The following is a 17,100-nucleotide window of genomic DNA, read 5'->3' as shown; positions in this document are numbered from 1 at the left end:
CAATGCGACTGCCAGACTGACTTAGATACGACCTTTGCTTTACTGACCATTCTCTCGCCTAGTCCTTTGTACCGCAGCCATCTGATCTAACGTGTATGATCTTAGCCTGTTGCCGACTCTGATTCTGTCTAGTCCACTGTACCACTGCCATCTGATCTAACGTGTATGACCCTGGCCTGTTACCGACTACGTCTGTTGTATCACATAGCATCTAGCATGATAGGCGGTATTTGAAACCCAGAGCTGCAGTTGCTCTGGGCAATCTTGCTCCCTTGTTCATTACTCCTGTGGCCACCTGTATAGCCTCGTCCATTACCCAGCTACATAGTCTTGAGCATACACGTTGACTCGGAGTCGGAGCAATTTTGGGTACGTGGAGTCGGTGGGTTCATAAACTGAGGAGTCCGATAATTTTTGTACCAACTTCACAATGCGTTACTGCAAGATGCGCGCATTAACAGTGACCATGAGGCATACTTTTCATTGACTGTATGCTTCACTGTATGCAGCGCAATGCGCAGCACTGCTTTCTCGTTCCGTTGTTTTCCTGCTTTTACAGGGACTGCAAGGCAACTCCCACTGTGAACCTAGCCAGAAATGTCTTATTGAGAATCATTAGGATATATCCCTGGTTTGGTGTTAAAGAATTGCATCCAGTTATGGAGATGAACGTGGGTATATAGAAGGAAACTGAACTACAGTCAATGCCATTTGCCAATTCCATTTGCCCACTGCTCTGTGTTTATTATGTAGTCTACATCCTTACCCTGCATTGCAAGCATTCCAATATAATCATAAATGTTTTTGCTGTAATGAATCTTATCTCAGTCGGCATGGCTCTATTCTGGTACATAGCTTGGGAAAAGGAAGTGTGTTATCTCCCCTCCCTTATTCCTGCCCCTCAATGATAGGCTGAGGGCAGTTTAGTGTGACACAAGGCTAAGAAAGGAAATACGCCTCACCCCTCTGCAGAAGCTGCTGAAATACAATGGGCTTGATTCACAAAGCGGTGCTAACCTACTTAGCACGTCTAAAGTCTTTAGACGTGCTAACCAGGGTGCTAAGTAGGTTAGCACCGGATTTCTCAATCAGATCACGCGCTAACTTTGCGCGCGCAAAGTTTTACGCGCGCAAAGTTTTATGCGCGCTAAGTCCCATAGGCTTTAACAGGCACTTCGCGCGGTGCGCCCTGCGCTCTGTGCAGTGTGCGCGTAAAGTTTTACGCGCGTAAAGTTTTACGCGCATAAAGTTTTATGCGCGAAAAGCTGGTTTAGACGTGCTAAGGGGGTTTTCACAGGCGTGCTAACAGTTAGCACCGCTTTGTGAATCAAGCCCAATCTATGCTGTGCTCACATGTGTTTACAAAGCAAGCTAGATATGGCAGTGCACTTTCTAGGAGAAAAAAATAGTAAGAGTAAATAATATCAGGATTGGCTTCAGCCAAAGGCAGTAAAGATGGAAAATGCCTGGAACAGTCTTCTCTTTATTTACTATATAAAATTCACTGAAATAAAAACGTGGGCAGTACAATACATACAGTATGTCATGTAAGTATTTATCTACTTATATATGTTTTTTTCCCCCTGCGATAGTATGGCTGTCCCTGCTGCTTAAACAAGAATGTCTTGCAGTACTTATAGCATAAAATATATACCACTGCAAAAGTATTTTTTGCTTTGAAGCTTCCTATCATTTTTGAGTCATCAGAAGGGGACAGGTAAGGAGTGATCACATAGAATTCAGCTATCAGGTTTGAGTGACCTACCAGATTTTTTCTCATGGGTGGTTAAAACAGAAGGAAACATATTAAGGGCAAGAAACATCTGTCTTTTTAATAAACACTTCTGTTTTAGAATATAACAGTTGGATTCGTATGCAAGCATCCACTAAAAGGTGTTTCCTTCCCCTTAAAGTGGACCTGAACTCTTGTACAGGATAGAAGGAAAACAGAGAAAAAAACCCTGTATGTATTTAGAGAGTTTAGCCTGTCTTATTCCTTCCCCATCGGTGCCTAATCACAACTGTAATGTGATCTCGCAGCTGTGTCAGCTGGCTGTCTCAGCAGAGCAGCTAATTTGTAAACACAGGATGTTTACCCCGTGTCTGCTTACGTGAAAGCAGGAAGTAGACATGCTGCAGATTTATTGCAGGATTTATATCAGCTGTAACAAAGAAATGTATTTCTTTAAAGGTTATTATGCTGTTGCATATCTTTTAGAGCAGAGAGGAAGTTCTGAGTTCAGTTACGCGTCACTCCCGCTGTAACTGTCCTTGGAAAGCAGGTTTAGGTGCTGAAGATCACATGATTAATACGTGCTGTGCTAGGGGATGGGGCCCAGTGTAAAATTTGCACTGGGGCCTACAGCTCTATAGCTACACCACTGCTGTAACAGCATAATTATGCCTGTCGCAAGCTGCTGACTCAGATGCCAGATGGGAGAGAACTTCACCATCTGTTAAAATGGACGTGAAGTGTAAAAATCACATTTACATAATCTGCCGTGCCACCACAAGTCACAATGCTTCTGCATACAAAAATCCTGAACACTGACCTTATCTATGCTAAAGAACAGACAGAGCCACACAACCTCACCCTAGAAAATGAGCCTCCCAAGAGTCCAGGCAAGCAGTGGCGTAGCTAAGACGCAGTGGGCCCCGGTGCAAGTTTTACATGAGGCCCCCCAAGCACTTGATATATAACAGTTGATACGGCGCACCAAAACCTGCCAAGGTCATCCACAGTATTAGAGGTGCAAGAAGGGAATGGGGAACAGTTTAATTATTACTGCTATCCAAAGCATCTATAGAAGACACAGACAAGACACAGAACATTTATATTGTGCTTTTCTCCTGGCGGACTCAAAGCGCCAGAGCTGCAGCCACTAGGACGCGCTCTATAGGCAGTAGCAGTGTTAGGGAGACTTGCCCAAGGTCTCCTACTGAATAGATGCTGGCTTACTGAACAGGCAGAGCCGAGATTCGAACCCAGGTCCCCGTGTCAGAGGCAGAGCCCTTAACCAGTACACTATCCAGCCACCAGAAGCGATTATTACCAGCACAAGACCAATAAACAGCTAATACTTTGGTTGAGGAAGAGCCCCATGGGGTCCCTCTGGCCCAAGGGCCCCGATTCAGTCGCTCCCTCTGCAACCCCTATTGCTACGCCACTGCAGGCAAGATATGGCTATTTTTAGATGGCATTAAATGCAAATGCGCAGTGGGTGTGGCGCTATCCCTTATTCTGACCAATTAAAAATGAGGATCTCAGGATCTGTAGGTGTATGGGTAATGCACGAGCACAGGAATTCAGAGGCCACGCATCACAGATGAGAGGAGGGCGGAGGGAGGGGGAAGGAACAATATGGTGCCAAGCACAAGATGAGGGTACCGCAGTTTTTACTTTGTTACTCCACACTTCATATAGTGGATCCTGGATCAGCTGAGCGGCGGAAAGAGAAATAACTAAGGAGAAACAGTTATGCTGGGCATACACGGACAGGAGGGAGGCTTATCAATCGAGCCTGATGGCTCGATTGATAAGATCCAACCTGTCCGATACCCCGCCGGATCGATAGTGCGCTCGATACCGGTGGGGAGAACAATGGGAGAAACGAGCGGCTGATTAGCAGGACAAGCACGGAGGAGCTGCGATGCGCCGGCATCAAGCCAGTGGCTCGATCCGGTGCATAATCTATGCCGTGTATGCCCGACATAAGGCTCTATTTCCATTGAGTACAAATTCCAGACTCCATTGAGTACAAATTCCACCTAATGTGGGAAATGACATGTGTTCATGTCCAGGAAAAATTTGACGTCTGCAGCATTTCTCCGCACAATGGCGTCAATTCATCAAGACTTTCGATTAAAAAAAAAAGTCGGGAAAATACCGCATTCGGAATTTTAGACCATTGTTTGCTAATTCATCAATACTCACAGGTTTGGTAGAAGTTCGGTATTTTCCCGAAGTCCAGTTGTCGGTAACAGCAGGAGAGTGTGAGTTGTCTCTGTGTTGTTATATCTGTTCTCCGTGCAAAGGCAGCATTACAATAGTAAGAAGCTTCCTTACATCTATTGTATATGTTTTGTTATACTGCCTTTGCTCGCTCTGAATCTCTCTATTAGTCTCCATTAGTCTTACTTAACGTTTTATTTCTTTGCCACAGCTTAGATGAACTTCCAAGAAACTTTAAACATGCCCTGCTTAGGGGATTTCCCCACTAGCTACTCTGCATCTTCAAACAGGAACGGAAGAGGTTAAACTGCCAAAAGGAGGCAAGGGTGATGCCCCTGCCACATTCCACCACAACGGAAAAAACGACAATCATATGACCCTACGGCAGAGTGCGCCGACAGGGTCATATTCATAGGCCCGCCCCCCCCCCCCGCTCATTGACGTACTCCCTGCTGGACAGGAAATACGTCACTGGGATTCCCGTCAATCCGCACATGCGTGACGTGCTGCACCACGTTCTGTCATTTCCACTTACTGCGTCACCCATACATTTCCATTACCCCAAGCACTGTGTGTTAAACATGGTACCACGCTGCTGCCCTCGAATACTTCTGGCACACTGCAATGGACCACAATAAGTGTTTAGACTTTCATTGCTCTTGTGGCCCCTTGCCAGTACAGTAGGGTATGGCCCTGTTCAAAGTGCTCAGTTGCATTGCAGAATAATTCTGCATGTCAGCTCACTGCCCATACAATTCTATAGGGCTGTTCACAGTAGTGCGTTGTAACTGATCGCGTTATTCTAACTCGCTGCATGCAGGCTGTGTACTAAAGTCTATGTCCAGACACCATAGCAGCTCACAGTCATTGTAACACATTACAATGCATGCATTATGCAACTAACCACTGTGAACCTAGCCTCAGGCAATTCAGGAGGAATTACCTGTGAGTGTAAAAGGGCCATAACTACAATATATGGGGGAATGTTCTAGTGATACTGGAAACTGATTAGAGACTAGTGATTATTCTGCCCCTTTGCAACACTCAACATTGTTCCGGTCTCAGCAAAAATCTGATAAAGAATTTATGCCGACCTGTGAGAGGGGGGAGGCAGGGGGAGGAGCCGGAATCAATTCATTTCCGGCATTGGCCGCTGTAACACGGCCACTTTGCATTTTGCCCGTAACATATATAAAATATTGACCAGCAGGGATGATCGATGAGATGCAAATATTTTCGAGTTTCTACAGATTCATGTAAATTTGATATGCAAATGTATGCAGCTTTAAAATGGACCAATCAGTTTAAACCTGGGTGGGACTAGGATCAGTCAATTTTCAAGCTGCATATATTTGCATAAAAATGTACATAAATCTGCATGCACTCGGAAATATTTGCATCTCATTGATCATCCCTATTACCTAGTGGATGGCCAGATTCAGTGACAACAGACAGTTTTTATTTCAAAGGTTTTGAGAAATGGGACTCAGAATAATGTGCTGTTAGTGGAGGATGACCAGCTTCAAGAGAGAGAAGATGTGATTAATCAGCGTATTCAGCGCACATTAATAAGTGTTGTATTTAACGTCCATTTGGCTGGCTCTAAGAACCTTAGAATGAACTGATATCCCTTGCTGAATGGAGTGCCTGCCTTACATAGCACTATAAACCACGGCACGCATTGCTTCACATGTTGACAAATACGCCTGATGTTACAGATACGATATCTCCTTTTCCTTGTGATGAAACTATTTTGGCTACTATAAGCAGAATCACAGGCGGTAAAAGCAAATGCGTAATTTTTTTCCCCCTTTTTAACCACATTTTTTTACTGTGCCGCTGTAAAGGTCTATGATGCATTTAGCAGCTCAGATATTTTGTCTTTGAAAATGAGTGTTCTGTACGCTGTATATACTGCGCTCTAAGTTCAGAGCTTTGTATTCAGTCTGTTACCAGTGTTCTGACTGCCATTAACCCTGCACTGATTGGCTGCTCATAAACACAGCCTTTTATTGATTGGCTGCACATGAACACACCCCTTCATTGATTGGCTGAACATGAACACACCCCAAGGCCAAGACAGGTGTGGATGAGGGCGAGGCAGGTGTAGATGGGGGTTGTAGGAGTGGATGAGGGTGAGGCAGGCAGGTGTGGATGAGGGTAAGGCAGGTGTGGATGAGGGTAAGGCAGGTGGGGGAGGCAGGTGTGGATGAGGGTAAGGCAAAGGTGAATGAGGGGAGAAGCAGGTGTGGATGAGGGGGAGGCAGGTGTGGATGAGGGTAAGGCAGGTGGGGGAGGCAGGTGTGGATGAGGGTAAGGCAAAGGTGAATGAGGGGAGAAGCAGGTGTGGATGAGGGTAAGGCAGGTGTGGATGAGGGTAAGGCAGGTGTGGATTAGGGTAAGGCAGGTATGGATGAGGGTAAGGCAGGTGTGAATGAGGGGAGAAGCAGATGTGGATGAGGGTAAGGCAGGTGTGGATGAGGGTAAGGCAGGTGTGAATGAGGAGAGATGCAGGTGTGGATGAGGGTGAAGCAGGTGTGGATAGAGTGAATGAGAGGGAGGAAGGTGTAAATAAGGGGAGAAGCAGGTGTGGATGAGGGTAAGCCAGGCAAGTGTAGATGAGGGTAAGGCAGGTGTGAATGAGGGGAGAAGCAGGTGTGGATGAGGGTAAGCCAGGCAGGTGTGGATGAGGGGAGAAGCAGGTGTGGATGAGGGTAAGCCAGGCAGGTGTGGATGAGGGGAGAAGCAGGTGTGGATGAGGGTAAGCCAGGCAGGTGTGGATGAGGGTAAGGCAGGTGTGAATGAGGGAAGATGCAGGTGTGGATGAGGGTAAGGCAGGTGTGAATTAAGGGAGAAGCAGGTGTGGATGAGGAGAGAATCAGGTGTGGATGAGGGTAAGGCAGGTGTGAATGAGGGGAGAAGCAGGTGTGGATGAGGGTAAGCCAGGTGTGGATGAGGGGAGAAGCAGGTGTGGATGAGGAAGAGGCAGGTGTGGATGAGGGTAAAGCAGGTGTGGATGAGGGGGAGGCAGGTGTGGATGAGGGGAGAAGCAGGTGTGGATGAGGGGAGAAGCCGGTGTGGATGAGGGGGAGTCAGGTGTGGATAAGGGGAGGCAGGTGTGGATGAGGAGAGAAGCAGGTGTGGATGAGGGTAAGGCAGGTGTGGATGAGGGTAAGGCAGGTATGGATGAGGGGGAGGTAGGTGTGGATGAGGGGGAGGCAGGTGTGGATGAGGGTAAAGCAGGTGTGGATGAGGAGAGAAGCAGGTGTGGATGAGGGGGAGGCAGGTGTGGATGAGGGTAAAGCAGGTGTGGATGAGGAGAGAAGCAGGTGTGGATGAGGGGAAGGCAGGTGTGGATGAGGAGAGAAGCAGGTGTGGATGAGGGGAAGGCAGGTGTGGATGAGGGTAAAGCAGGTGTGGATGAGGGGGAGTCAGGTGTGGATGAGGGGGAGGCAGGTGTGGATGAGGGTGAGGCAGGTGTGAATGAGGGGAGAAGCAGGTGTAGATGAGGGGAGAAGCAGGTGTGGATGAGGGGGAGGCAGGTGTGGATGAGGGTAAGCCAGGTAGGTGTGGATGAGGGTGAGGCCGGTGTGGATGAGGGTGAGGCAGGTGTGGATGAGGGTGAGGCAGGTGTGGATGAGGGTGAGGCAGGTGTGAATGAGGGGAGAAGCAGGTGTCGATGAGGGGAGAAGCAGGTGTGGATGAGAGGGAGGCAGGTGTGGATGAGGGGAGAAGCAGATGTGGATGAGGGGAGAAGCAGGTGTGGATGAGGGGAGAAGCAGGTGTGGATGAGGGGGGAGGCAGGTGTGGATGAGGGGAGAAGCAGGTGTGGATGAGGGGGAGGCAGGTGTGGATGAGGGGGAGGCAGGTGTGGATGAGGGGGAGGCAGGTGTGGATGAGGGTGAGGCAGGTGTGAATGAGGGGAGAAGCAGGTGTGGATGAGGGGAAAAGCAGGTGTGGATGAGGGGGAGGCAGGTGTGGATGAGGGGAGAAGCAGGTGTGGATGAGGGGGAGGCAGGTGTGGATGAGGGGGAGGCAGGTGTGGATGAGGGGGAGGCAGGTGTGGATGAGGGTGAGGCAGGTGTGAATGAGGGGAGAAGCAGGTGTGGATGAGGGGAAGCAGGTGTGGATGAGGAGGAGGCAGGTGTGGATGAGGGTGAGGCAGGTGTGGATGAAGTTGAGGCAGGTGTGAATGAGGGGAGAAGCAGGTGTGGATGAGGGGGGGAGGCAGGTGCGAATGAGGGTGTGGATGAAGTGAATGAGAGGGAGGCAGGTACTGAGGTCTGGGAACATTCAGCAGTCTGGGAAGTGCATTGTGGATAGCTGTACTTTGTGAGTGCAGTCATCCTTTAAAAGCCTGAGCTTGAAGGTCATTGAGAGTCCTGTCCCTCATTAGGCCTGATTATAGCTGTGCCTGAATATAGAGCGCAGCCCCTCAACAGGGAGCTTGTGTTTATACATTTCAAAGCGGCATTTGCAGTTTTGATTGAAGTGTACCTTTAGGGCTAGTTCACACTGTGACTGCAAGTGATTCTTGGCATCACACAACATTCACACTGGAAGTGCTAAAAATGGCATTGTTGCCTGTCACTTTATCAGGCAATGACCGCTAAGAGGCACTCGCTGAGACCTTGTACACACCAGCCAAGATTCGCTCCTGATCAATGAAAGATCCAGGCAAATTCATGGGACTGTCTGTCGATTAGAAGTGACTTCTTCTGCATACGGTTTGGAAATAACGGATTAGGCCTTATTCACACTATGCGTATTGTGTTGCACGATAACACAACACTTTATGACACACACTCTCCATATAACTTGGTGGGCCTGTTCACATGTCTGCATTGCAACTGATTCTGACTTCTACAGCGTATTTCTGGATAACACTTGTGAAAATGAGTATGCCCTGTTGTAACTGATTACAGAACATTACGCAGGTATTGTAGTTGTAACGTAATACAAATAGTGTGAACGAGGCCTAAACGGTTGTTTTACCAGACATTGTGTGACCAGTTGTGCTGATAAATGCAGGCATACAAAAGGAGCACTTGTTAAATTGGATATGAGATGTTAACAATAGAAGAATATCGTTTGTGTAATCGTGCACCTGTACCCACGGCACAAGATCACAGTAACAATTGCTTGTTGCTCAAAAAATCGCCAGTTGGGAAAATAGTCTGAAAAATCACGTAGTGGGTACGGGCCTTAAAGGGATACTGTAGGGGGGTCGGGGGAAAATGAGTTGAACTTACCCGGGGTTTCTAACAGTCCCCCGCAGACCTCCTGTGTTGGCGCAGCCACTCACCGATGCTCCGGCCCCGCCTTTGGTTCACTTCTGGAATTTCAGACTTTAAAGTCTGAAAACCACTGCGCCTGCATTGCCGTGTCCTCGATCCCGCTGATGTCATCAAGAGCGCACAGCGCAGGCCCAGTATGATCTGTGCCTGCGCAGTACACTCCTGGTGACATCAGCGGGAAAGAGGACACGGGCGTGCAGGCGCAGTGGTTTTCTGACTTTAAAGTCAGAAATTCCAGAAGTGAACTGGAGGCGGGGCCGGAGCATCGGTGAGTGGCTGCGCCAACACAGGATGTCTGCGGGGGACCATTAGAAGCCCCGGGTAAGTTCAGCTCATTTTCCCCCGACCCCCCTACAGTATCCCTTTAACACTAATCTTCCCCACCTACGCCCCACACTAACCTTCCCCGGCCTACGCCTAACTCTAACCTCCCCACCTACATACTCCTAACATTAAACTCCCCCCTATGTACACCTAACATTCACCCCACCTTTACCTACTCCTAACACTACCCCCCCCCCCCTTCCATCTATGCCTAACATTAATCTCCCCCCTATCTACGCCTAACACTTACCTCTTCCCCACCTACGCCCCACGCTAACCTCCCCCCACCTACGCCCCACGCTAACCTCCCCCCACCTACGCCCCACGCTAACCTCCCCCCTACATACTCTTAACATTAAACTCCCCTCTACTTACACCTAACATTCACCCCACCTTTACCTACTCCTAACACTAACCCCTCCCACCTATGCTTAACATTAATCTTCTTCCTAACTACACCTAACACTAACCTCCTCCCTACTTCCGCCTAACACCTTTTTCCTCCCTACCTACACTTAACGGTAACCTCCCCCTTCCTACACCTAATGCTAACCTCCCCCCAGCCTACGCCTCACACTAACTTCCCCCTACTTACTCCTAACACTAACCTCCTAACAGTAACCTTCCCCCTACCTACCCCCTGGTGTATAACCTGCTGTAGCCAAATGACGGCACCCAGCCTAACCACCATAATGAACTGCTAGCGCCAGTGCTTGCAGACAGCTATACTATAGTATGGGAAAAACCACTATTTGTCCCAATGCCATTACCCGGATTTCAGCTGTACTGTAGCAGAACTCTGTTGCCCTTGTAACACACTCTGTGCCACCAAAGCTGCAAATTGCCTATGATGGTGCCCAAAACACCAGGTGTGCCTCGCACCCATTTTACCTGCTTCACTGATCAAAACCTATTGGTTAACTCATGCCATGCCATGCACCTGTGCAGACGACCGACTGAAAGAATCAGTAGAAGAGCCATCACACATGTGTATAAGTTGTTCTACCGCTACCAAGCACTTCATTACCAATTGAGGGATTGGAATGCTCAATTGCTTGAAACATTACCTGTGGATTGGCTGGCACTTTCAGCCCTTTTCCATTTACTCCTTAGGAGTGGAGCGCCTGAAACAGTAGCTGTAACAACACAAGCCTGAGCCAAGCTCGTACCGTAAACCAGCCTTATTGGGAACAAGGGGTTTTCTAATGTGCTAGCGTTTTGCTGGAGCGAAATGCCAGGATTGGCTGCTAACGAACCTCTAGATTTATAAGATACTGGTGGGTGATTTTACCTAATAAGATCTATTCCGAACTGATATATTGGTTTTGGGAAATGTGACCCTTTAAATACAAACAAACGTGCAGCAAGCTCTGTCAGAATCTGGTACAAAAAAACGCTATAAAGGTGCCCTTGAAAGAATTCGGAGACTTCCCACCTCCGGTCAGCGCTGAAAAGATCCACTCTAGCAAATTAGTTTCTCGCGAGCAGCCAAGTCTGGCGTGGCTACAGCACCCTGAGGTATCGCCATAAACGCCAGCTCAGAGGCGCCGTTATTATGAAGATTACGCACATTATGTCTTTTATCTCTGCGCCATAATAACCTATTATTTTTTATTTTTCCTCCTCCGTCACTTTCTTCTTTTACCCTCATCAGCCAGGGCCGGGGATTGGGCAATATGGGTCTGCTGGGACAGCTTGGAGCCGAGTCCAGTCCAGGACAGGAGTGGGGAAAACTACGGCTTACTAATGTACAGGGACCGGATGTATTGTAAACACACATTATAAGTATGTTATCTGAACAAATCTGCCGTGTAACTGGATGGAAATAACACATAAAACATATACCTGCTCTGCCCTGGAGCCGTCTATTTATTCCGCAGCAGAGAAATGGGCTTTTTATGCATGTAACAAGCTGTGAGGCTTATGTACGGATTAAGCTGGATGGTTGAAATTTGCTTTATCCGAAAACGTCTTCCTCTTCTTTTTTAGGTGTCGTGAGAGAAATGTGGAGCCAGCAATTGCTGACCTCATTAGGAAAATGGGAGTAGTATTAGATGTTAGGCTTGGGGCGCGTTAATTAGGGCGCCATAGGTGCCCTTGTGAAACTCGGGTATAAAGGTACACTTGGGCGCCGAACTCACACTATAAAATAGCGGGTCACGGGGGAACCTGCAATGTAAGTTGTGGCTATCAATAGCTGGCACTCGGGGATGAGCAGGGCTGGATTTACCACAAGGCACTGTAGGCACGTGCCTACAGGCGCCTAATGATGGAAAGGCGGCTCACTCCCCTCCCAGAGCACCTCCCTCCTTCCCTATGCAGAGTCCTGAGCAAATCGTAAATGAGAGGTTACTCATCAGTCTCGGCATTACACTGACGAGATCTCCCTTCAGTTGGGGGCACCTCTAGCTACTTAATACTGAGGGTACCTCTAGGTACCAAATACTTGAGGTCACCTCTAGCTACTTAATACTGAGGCTTTTTTTAGCTACCTAATACTTGGGGGCACCACTAGCTACTTAATACTGAGGGTACCTCTGGCTACCAAATACTTGAGGTCACCTCTAGCTACTTAATACTGAGGGTACCTCTGGCTACCAAATACTTGAGGTCACCTCTAGCTACTTAATACTGAGGTTTCTTTAGCTACCTAATACTTGGGGGCACCACTAGCTACTTAATATTGAGGGTACCTCTGGCTACCTAATGCTAAGGGACACTTATAGCTACCTATGATGGGCAAGGGAAGTAAGGGAGAGGTGACAGCTGGGATAGCCAGCACACTTGCGGTGCAGTTCAGTTGTAGGTTTATGGAGGGTAAAGTCTAGGGTGCCAGGACAATGGCCTCAATTCACTTAGATCATGCTGGAGATAATAAGGCAAGAGAAAACTTACCTCCACACAGTAAGAGAGTTATCTTATCTAGCGTGACCATATTTTGATTTCCAAAAAAGAGGACGATCACAACAGCATGTGGGCGTGGTCATGGGTGGGGCCAAATATACAAGACCTTAGCAGTGTGCTGTCCAACTTCCTGGGCATAGAGGGCCGTTTTTTTTTCCCAGACCACATGGTGGTGGAGGGCCGACCACAAAATGCAATCAGATTCGCAGAAGATTTCCCCACAAAATGCAATAAAATCACACAGGCAGGTGACAAATGACAATCATGGTGAGAACTCCAGAGAAGACTGTAAAAACCATGCTAGTTAAGCACAATGATTTAGTATTCTGGCTGAACTGGATGGCTGTAGGTCTTCTGTTCAACCTAAAACTGTAACTGCTGAGAAAAGACAAGTTAAACATGCTGTACTGAACGTTTTGCCATTCATTTGCCCATACTGAAAGCTGGATATCTCAGTGATTTAACTGAACACTTTGGGGTTAATTTAAGCTAACAAAGGTGTTTATGATGAAGTGCAGGAATACAGGAGGTTCTGCCAGTCTCTCACACAAGTCAGAAAGCAGCCCTCCTGGAGTCTAGGGACTGTCAAAAACTTTTAAACTTTTTTAAGGCCTTATCCACACATGCAGTCATAACAGTGGTGAGAGAGCAGCCAGATATTTGCCCAGGGACCCTCCAGGCAAGCTCTGCATCATGCTGTGTATACTTACAAGCTTGCCTGCCCTCTAATTGCACTTTTATCAGCTAGCCTTTCACATTACCTTACCACAACAAACCTGAATACACCAGACCTGCCCTAAATCACTGAATGAAAGGCTGCCTGGGGGGAGATTGCCCCCCTTCCCCCCTGGCCAGTCTGTGCGCTGACTCACACACTGAACAAAGCAGCTTGGCTCCCTCTGTGTTCAGTCACCCGGACATTTCAATAATCCGGGAGGACGGCCCGGACAGGTCGTAAAAAGTGGAACTGTCCGGGCAAAAAAGGACGCCTGGTCAGCCTATCTTATCTCTTCATTCCTTACGTTACCTCCTCTGTAGTTAATTTACCTCCTCTGTAGTTAATTTACCTCCTCTGTAGTTATTTTCACACGCAGTTAATTAACAGCCTGTCTTTAACTCTGGAGTTATTTTAAGGATTGGAGAGTTAACTTAAAGACAGAAGAATTAACTTTAGGTTTGCCTGAGGTAAAATGTTTCCTGAATACTACATGCCTTACAGGGGCGTAACTAGGCCCCACCGGGCCCCCCTGCAGATTTTCTGACCGGTCCCCCCCCCCCCCCCCCCCCCGGGGCCCGCTCGCGGCCGTTTTGTGGGTGCTGGAGGGGTGGCAGCATGAGGGGAAAGCCTTGCCCACAGTCGGTGGGGAGAGAGGTAGTTCCCCCCTCTCCCTCACCTCGGGGCTCTCCCCTCTGCGCTCCCCTCCAGCTCGTAAGTGTCTGTGGGGCTGTGGTGGGCAGCGAGCGGCGGGCAGATACATACCTGCTTCCGTGCGTTCCATCGGAGACTTCTCCCTCTAGCGGCTGACGTCACTTCAGCCGCTAGAGGGAGAAGTCTCCGATGGAACGCACGGAAGCAGGTATGTATCTGCCCGCCGCTCGCTGCCCACCACAGCCCCACAGACACTTACGAGCTGGAGGGGAGCGCAGAGGGGAGAGCCCCGAGGTGAGGGAGAGGGGGGAACTACCTCTCTCCCCGCCGACTGTGGGCAAGGCTTTCCCCTCATGCTGCCACCCCTCCAGCACCCACAAAACGGGGGGGCGGGCCCCCCCGCGGGCGCAGGGGCTGCAGGGCCTATTCCTACGCCCCTGATGCCTTATCACCATGGTAACAACTCTAGAAATGTTATTAAAGGGAAGGTCCAAGCAAAATAAAAAAATTAGTTTCACTTACCTGGGGCTTCTACCAGCCTCATGCAGCCATCCTGGGCCCTCGTAGTTACTCACTGCTGCTCCAGTCCCCCGCTGGCAGCTTGCCGACCTCGGAGGTCGGCGGGCCGCATTGCGTACATTTTTACGCATTCCCGCTAGTGCAGGAACATTAACACATACATTTTTACGCGTTACTGGTTCAATGCGTAAATTTTTACGCATTGAGCCACTAACGCGTAAAATTGTATGTGTTAATGTTCCTGCACTAGCGGGAATGCGTAAAAATGTATGCAATGCGGCCTGCCGACCTCCGAGGTCGGCAAGCTGCCAGCGGGGGACTGGAGCAGCAATGAGTGACTACGAGGGCACAGGATGGCTGCATGAGGCTGGTAGAAGCTCCAGGTAAGTGAAACTCATTTTTTTATTTTTGCTTGGACCTTCCCTTTAAAGACAGGAGATAAGCTTAGTGAATTGAGACCATTGTGTGCCTATAGGCTCCTGTGATGTAAATCCGGGCCTGGGGAGGGGGGAGGGGTCTTTAGGGTTGGGTATGGCAGGGGGGAGTATAAGGTTAGGCCCCCAACCCTAGGGGGAGGATGGGTCTTTAGGGTTAGGCATGGAGGGGCAGAGTTTAAAGTGTATACTGGATGCGGCACGGGAGGGGCAGATGGGACACAGAGGTATGTTACCTGGTCCATGAAATGCTTCTGTGTCCCCTATCTCAAGGGGAAGGGGTCCCTTAAACTCCTTCCCCAGCTCTAATTGGTCAGCTCTGCCTGTCCCCCGCCATTCCTCCATCTTCCTGCTCTGTGCTCTGTGTTGAGACACACAGGGCACAGAGCTGCTGAGTTGTACCCCAGGGGTCACTGAAACCGAAGGATTTCTGGCTACAGGAGTGGCGGTAATTAAGGCTACCTGATCCAGCTAGCCCCCCAGATCAGGCAGCATGTATTTTTTTATTTTACAAAAATTCCCACCACTCGTTCTTTTCAAGGTTAGGACCCCACCTAGAGTTAAACGTGGGGTGGTTCTTAGTGTTAGGCTTCACCAGGGGGGATCGGTTAGTGTTAGGCATCAAGAGGGAGAATTTAGGGTTAGGTTAGGTCAGGATATAGGACAATATGGGTAACATTACTGAAATTCTACTATAGTGGATAATAAAATATCAATGAAATTAATTATATTCTATTACAGTTATTTCACGCCCATGTTTCCTCATGGTCGTTATAGGTACACCAGATTCTCTGGTTCCAGGTGAGGCACCTGGAATAAGTAAGCAGAACAGGAATCTCCTGGAGTCTAATCTGCATTTCGTTTACAGGTGATCGCCAATATAGACAGGAAATAGCATTTTTAGTGGTCATTAGGGACGGTCCATAAACTTCTCTGTATTGTGTGATGCTGTAGAACTCTGTGGGACCATTAATCCCCACTTCTCCTCCTCCAGCTGCTCAGCTAAACTTTAGCATCGTTCCTTATCGTTTTTCTGATCAATTAACTATCCAAATGGATTGGAAGTTTATCGGGTTTGCAGGGGTCGGTAGTAAAGATATGGATCTTTCTTCATGAAAGGGTATAAAGTGCATTGCACACTTAGCGCAACTCGCGTTATGTACACAATGGGCCTGTTCCTTGTATAACTTGCCTTACAAGATGTGTGTATTGTGTTTTATAGTAGCAATGCGATCATTGCATACATTCATAACGTGGGTTGCGCTATATGCACAATTCATGTTACATTGTTTGCATATCAGAGTCGGCACTCCAGATTTGAAATTCAATCTATATTGATTTCCGCATATAAAAAGATACATTAGTGCTAAATATATTTTAAAAAGGACGCCTACTGTGTGTGTGGAGTTGTGCAGATGTGTACAGCACCTCCTGTGCCCCAGCTTCACCCTCCGTGACCCGGTAATTGGCCCTATTCCTTATATCTTGTTTAGATCCTATCCGGAGAGTGCTTTTGCAAAGAATAAAGGAAATACTGAGAATGCCATGAGGAGATGGACTAGTCCAAAACCTGTCAGAGCTGTCAGGTTTTTTACTACCTACAGTAAGTGACAGCAACATGGGAGAAAAGTAATTTATAGTGCATTTTAATCTGTGAGAAAAGATATTCTTATTAATATGGGTGCCTGTATATTTTACAATTTTACGCAATAGTGGTCCTTTAATCGAGTGTCAAGTAATTAATCATCAGCCTTCCAAATCTGATTATCCCTGTGCAAGGTGTAAATTCAGCCTATGAGAATTATGCTTTCTGTGGAGCAAAGTTTTCACCCAGAGTCACAATGAGTGCTCATCTCCAGTCAGAAGGTCACTCACTGGCAGATCCGATCAAAGCGACCATATCCATCAGAATTATTCAGCTGTGCAAGGCTGCTTCTAGGAAGGGTCAAACCAGAAGCTAGCCTACACTTCTACCCCCATAGGATGATAAACATCAATGCTGGGCGCACCGCTTAATGGGGCAATCCATACACTCAGAGAAGGACCCGGGGAGGATCAATCCGGAAATACTTTAATCCTAAGGTGTCAAAGCAATAAAAGTATGAGAATGTCGGTCCTCTGAAGCGTTGGCCCTTTCTATACCGTAAGAGAGAGGTCAGCATTGTAAAGCTCCTTGTGGCTCTCATGACAGGTAGACTTACACATGCACACTGGAAGCTCTATAAAAACAAACACTAGCGTTGATTTAGCAGGAGTTGCTTGGGGGTTGCAGTAAGGGCCCCTGTCCGTTGCAAGCACAAT

At 48.1% G+C, this 17,100-nt stretch overlaps 2 protein-coding genes across 8 annotated transcripts in view; one reads left to right on the top strand and one right to left on the bottom strand.

The window, feature by feature from the left end:
* GRIK5 (glutamate ionotropic receptor kainate type subunit 5) overlaps nt 1-17,100 on the top strand; it is a 793,047-nt gene that overhangs the window by 250,090 nt on the left and 525,857 nt on the right. The window contains exon 1 of one of the 7 annotated variants that reach the window (XM_068241462.1): nt 16,381-16,402. The exons of the other annotated variants lie outside the window; for them this stretch is intronic. The gene's annotated coding sequence lies outside the window, so the exon portion shown is untranslated. Of the gene's footprint in view, nt 1-16,380; nt 16,403-17,100 lie in introns of those variants that run through there. 7 annotated transcript variants of the gene reach the window in all.
* Nucleotides 5,993-8,245, bottom strand: LOC137522209 (uncharacterized). Its single transcript, XM_068242240.1, has one exon. It carries the CDS (start codon nt 8,243-8,245, stop codon nt 5,993-5,995), a length of 2,253 nt encoding a protein of 750 aa, XP_068098341.1.

This window comes from Hyperolius riggenbachi, chromosome 6, assembly GCF_040937935.1.
Source record: "Hyperolius riggenbachi isolate aHypRig1 chromosome 6, aHypRig1.pri, whole genome shotgun sequence".
NCBI classification, from domain to species: Eukaryota; Metazoa; Chordata; class Amphibia; order Anura; family Hyperoliidae; genus Hyperolius; species Hyperolius riggenbachi.
Note: the sequence above shows the minus strand (reverse complement) of the source record. Positions and strands in the feature narration are given on the sequence as shown.

Excerpts from the sequence above, each read along its gene's own strand:
- LOC137522209 (XM_068242240.1), bottom strand. The coding sequence starts at position 8,245 with ATGTTCCCAGACCTCAGTACCTGCCTCCCTCTCATTCACTTCATCCAC.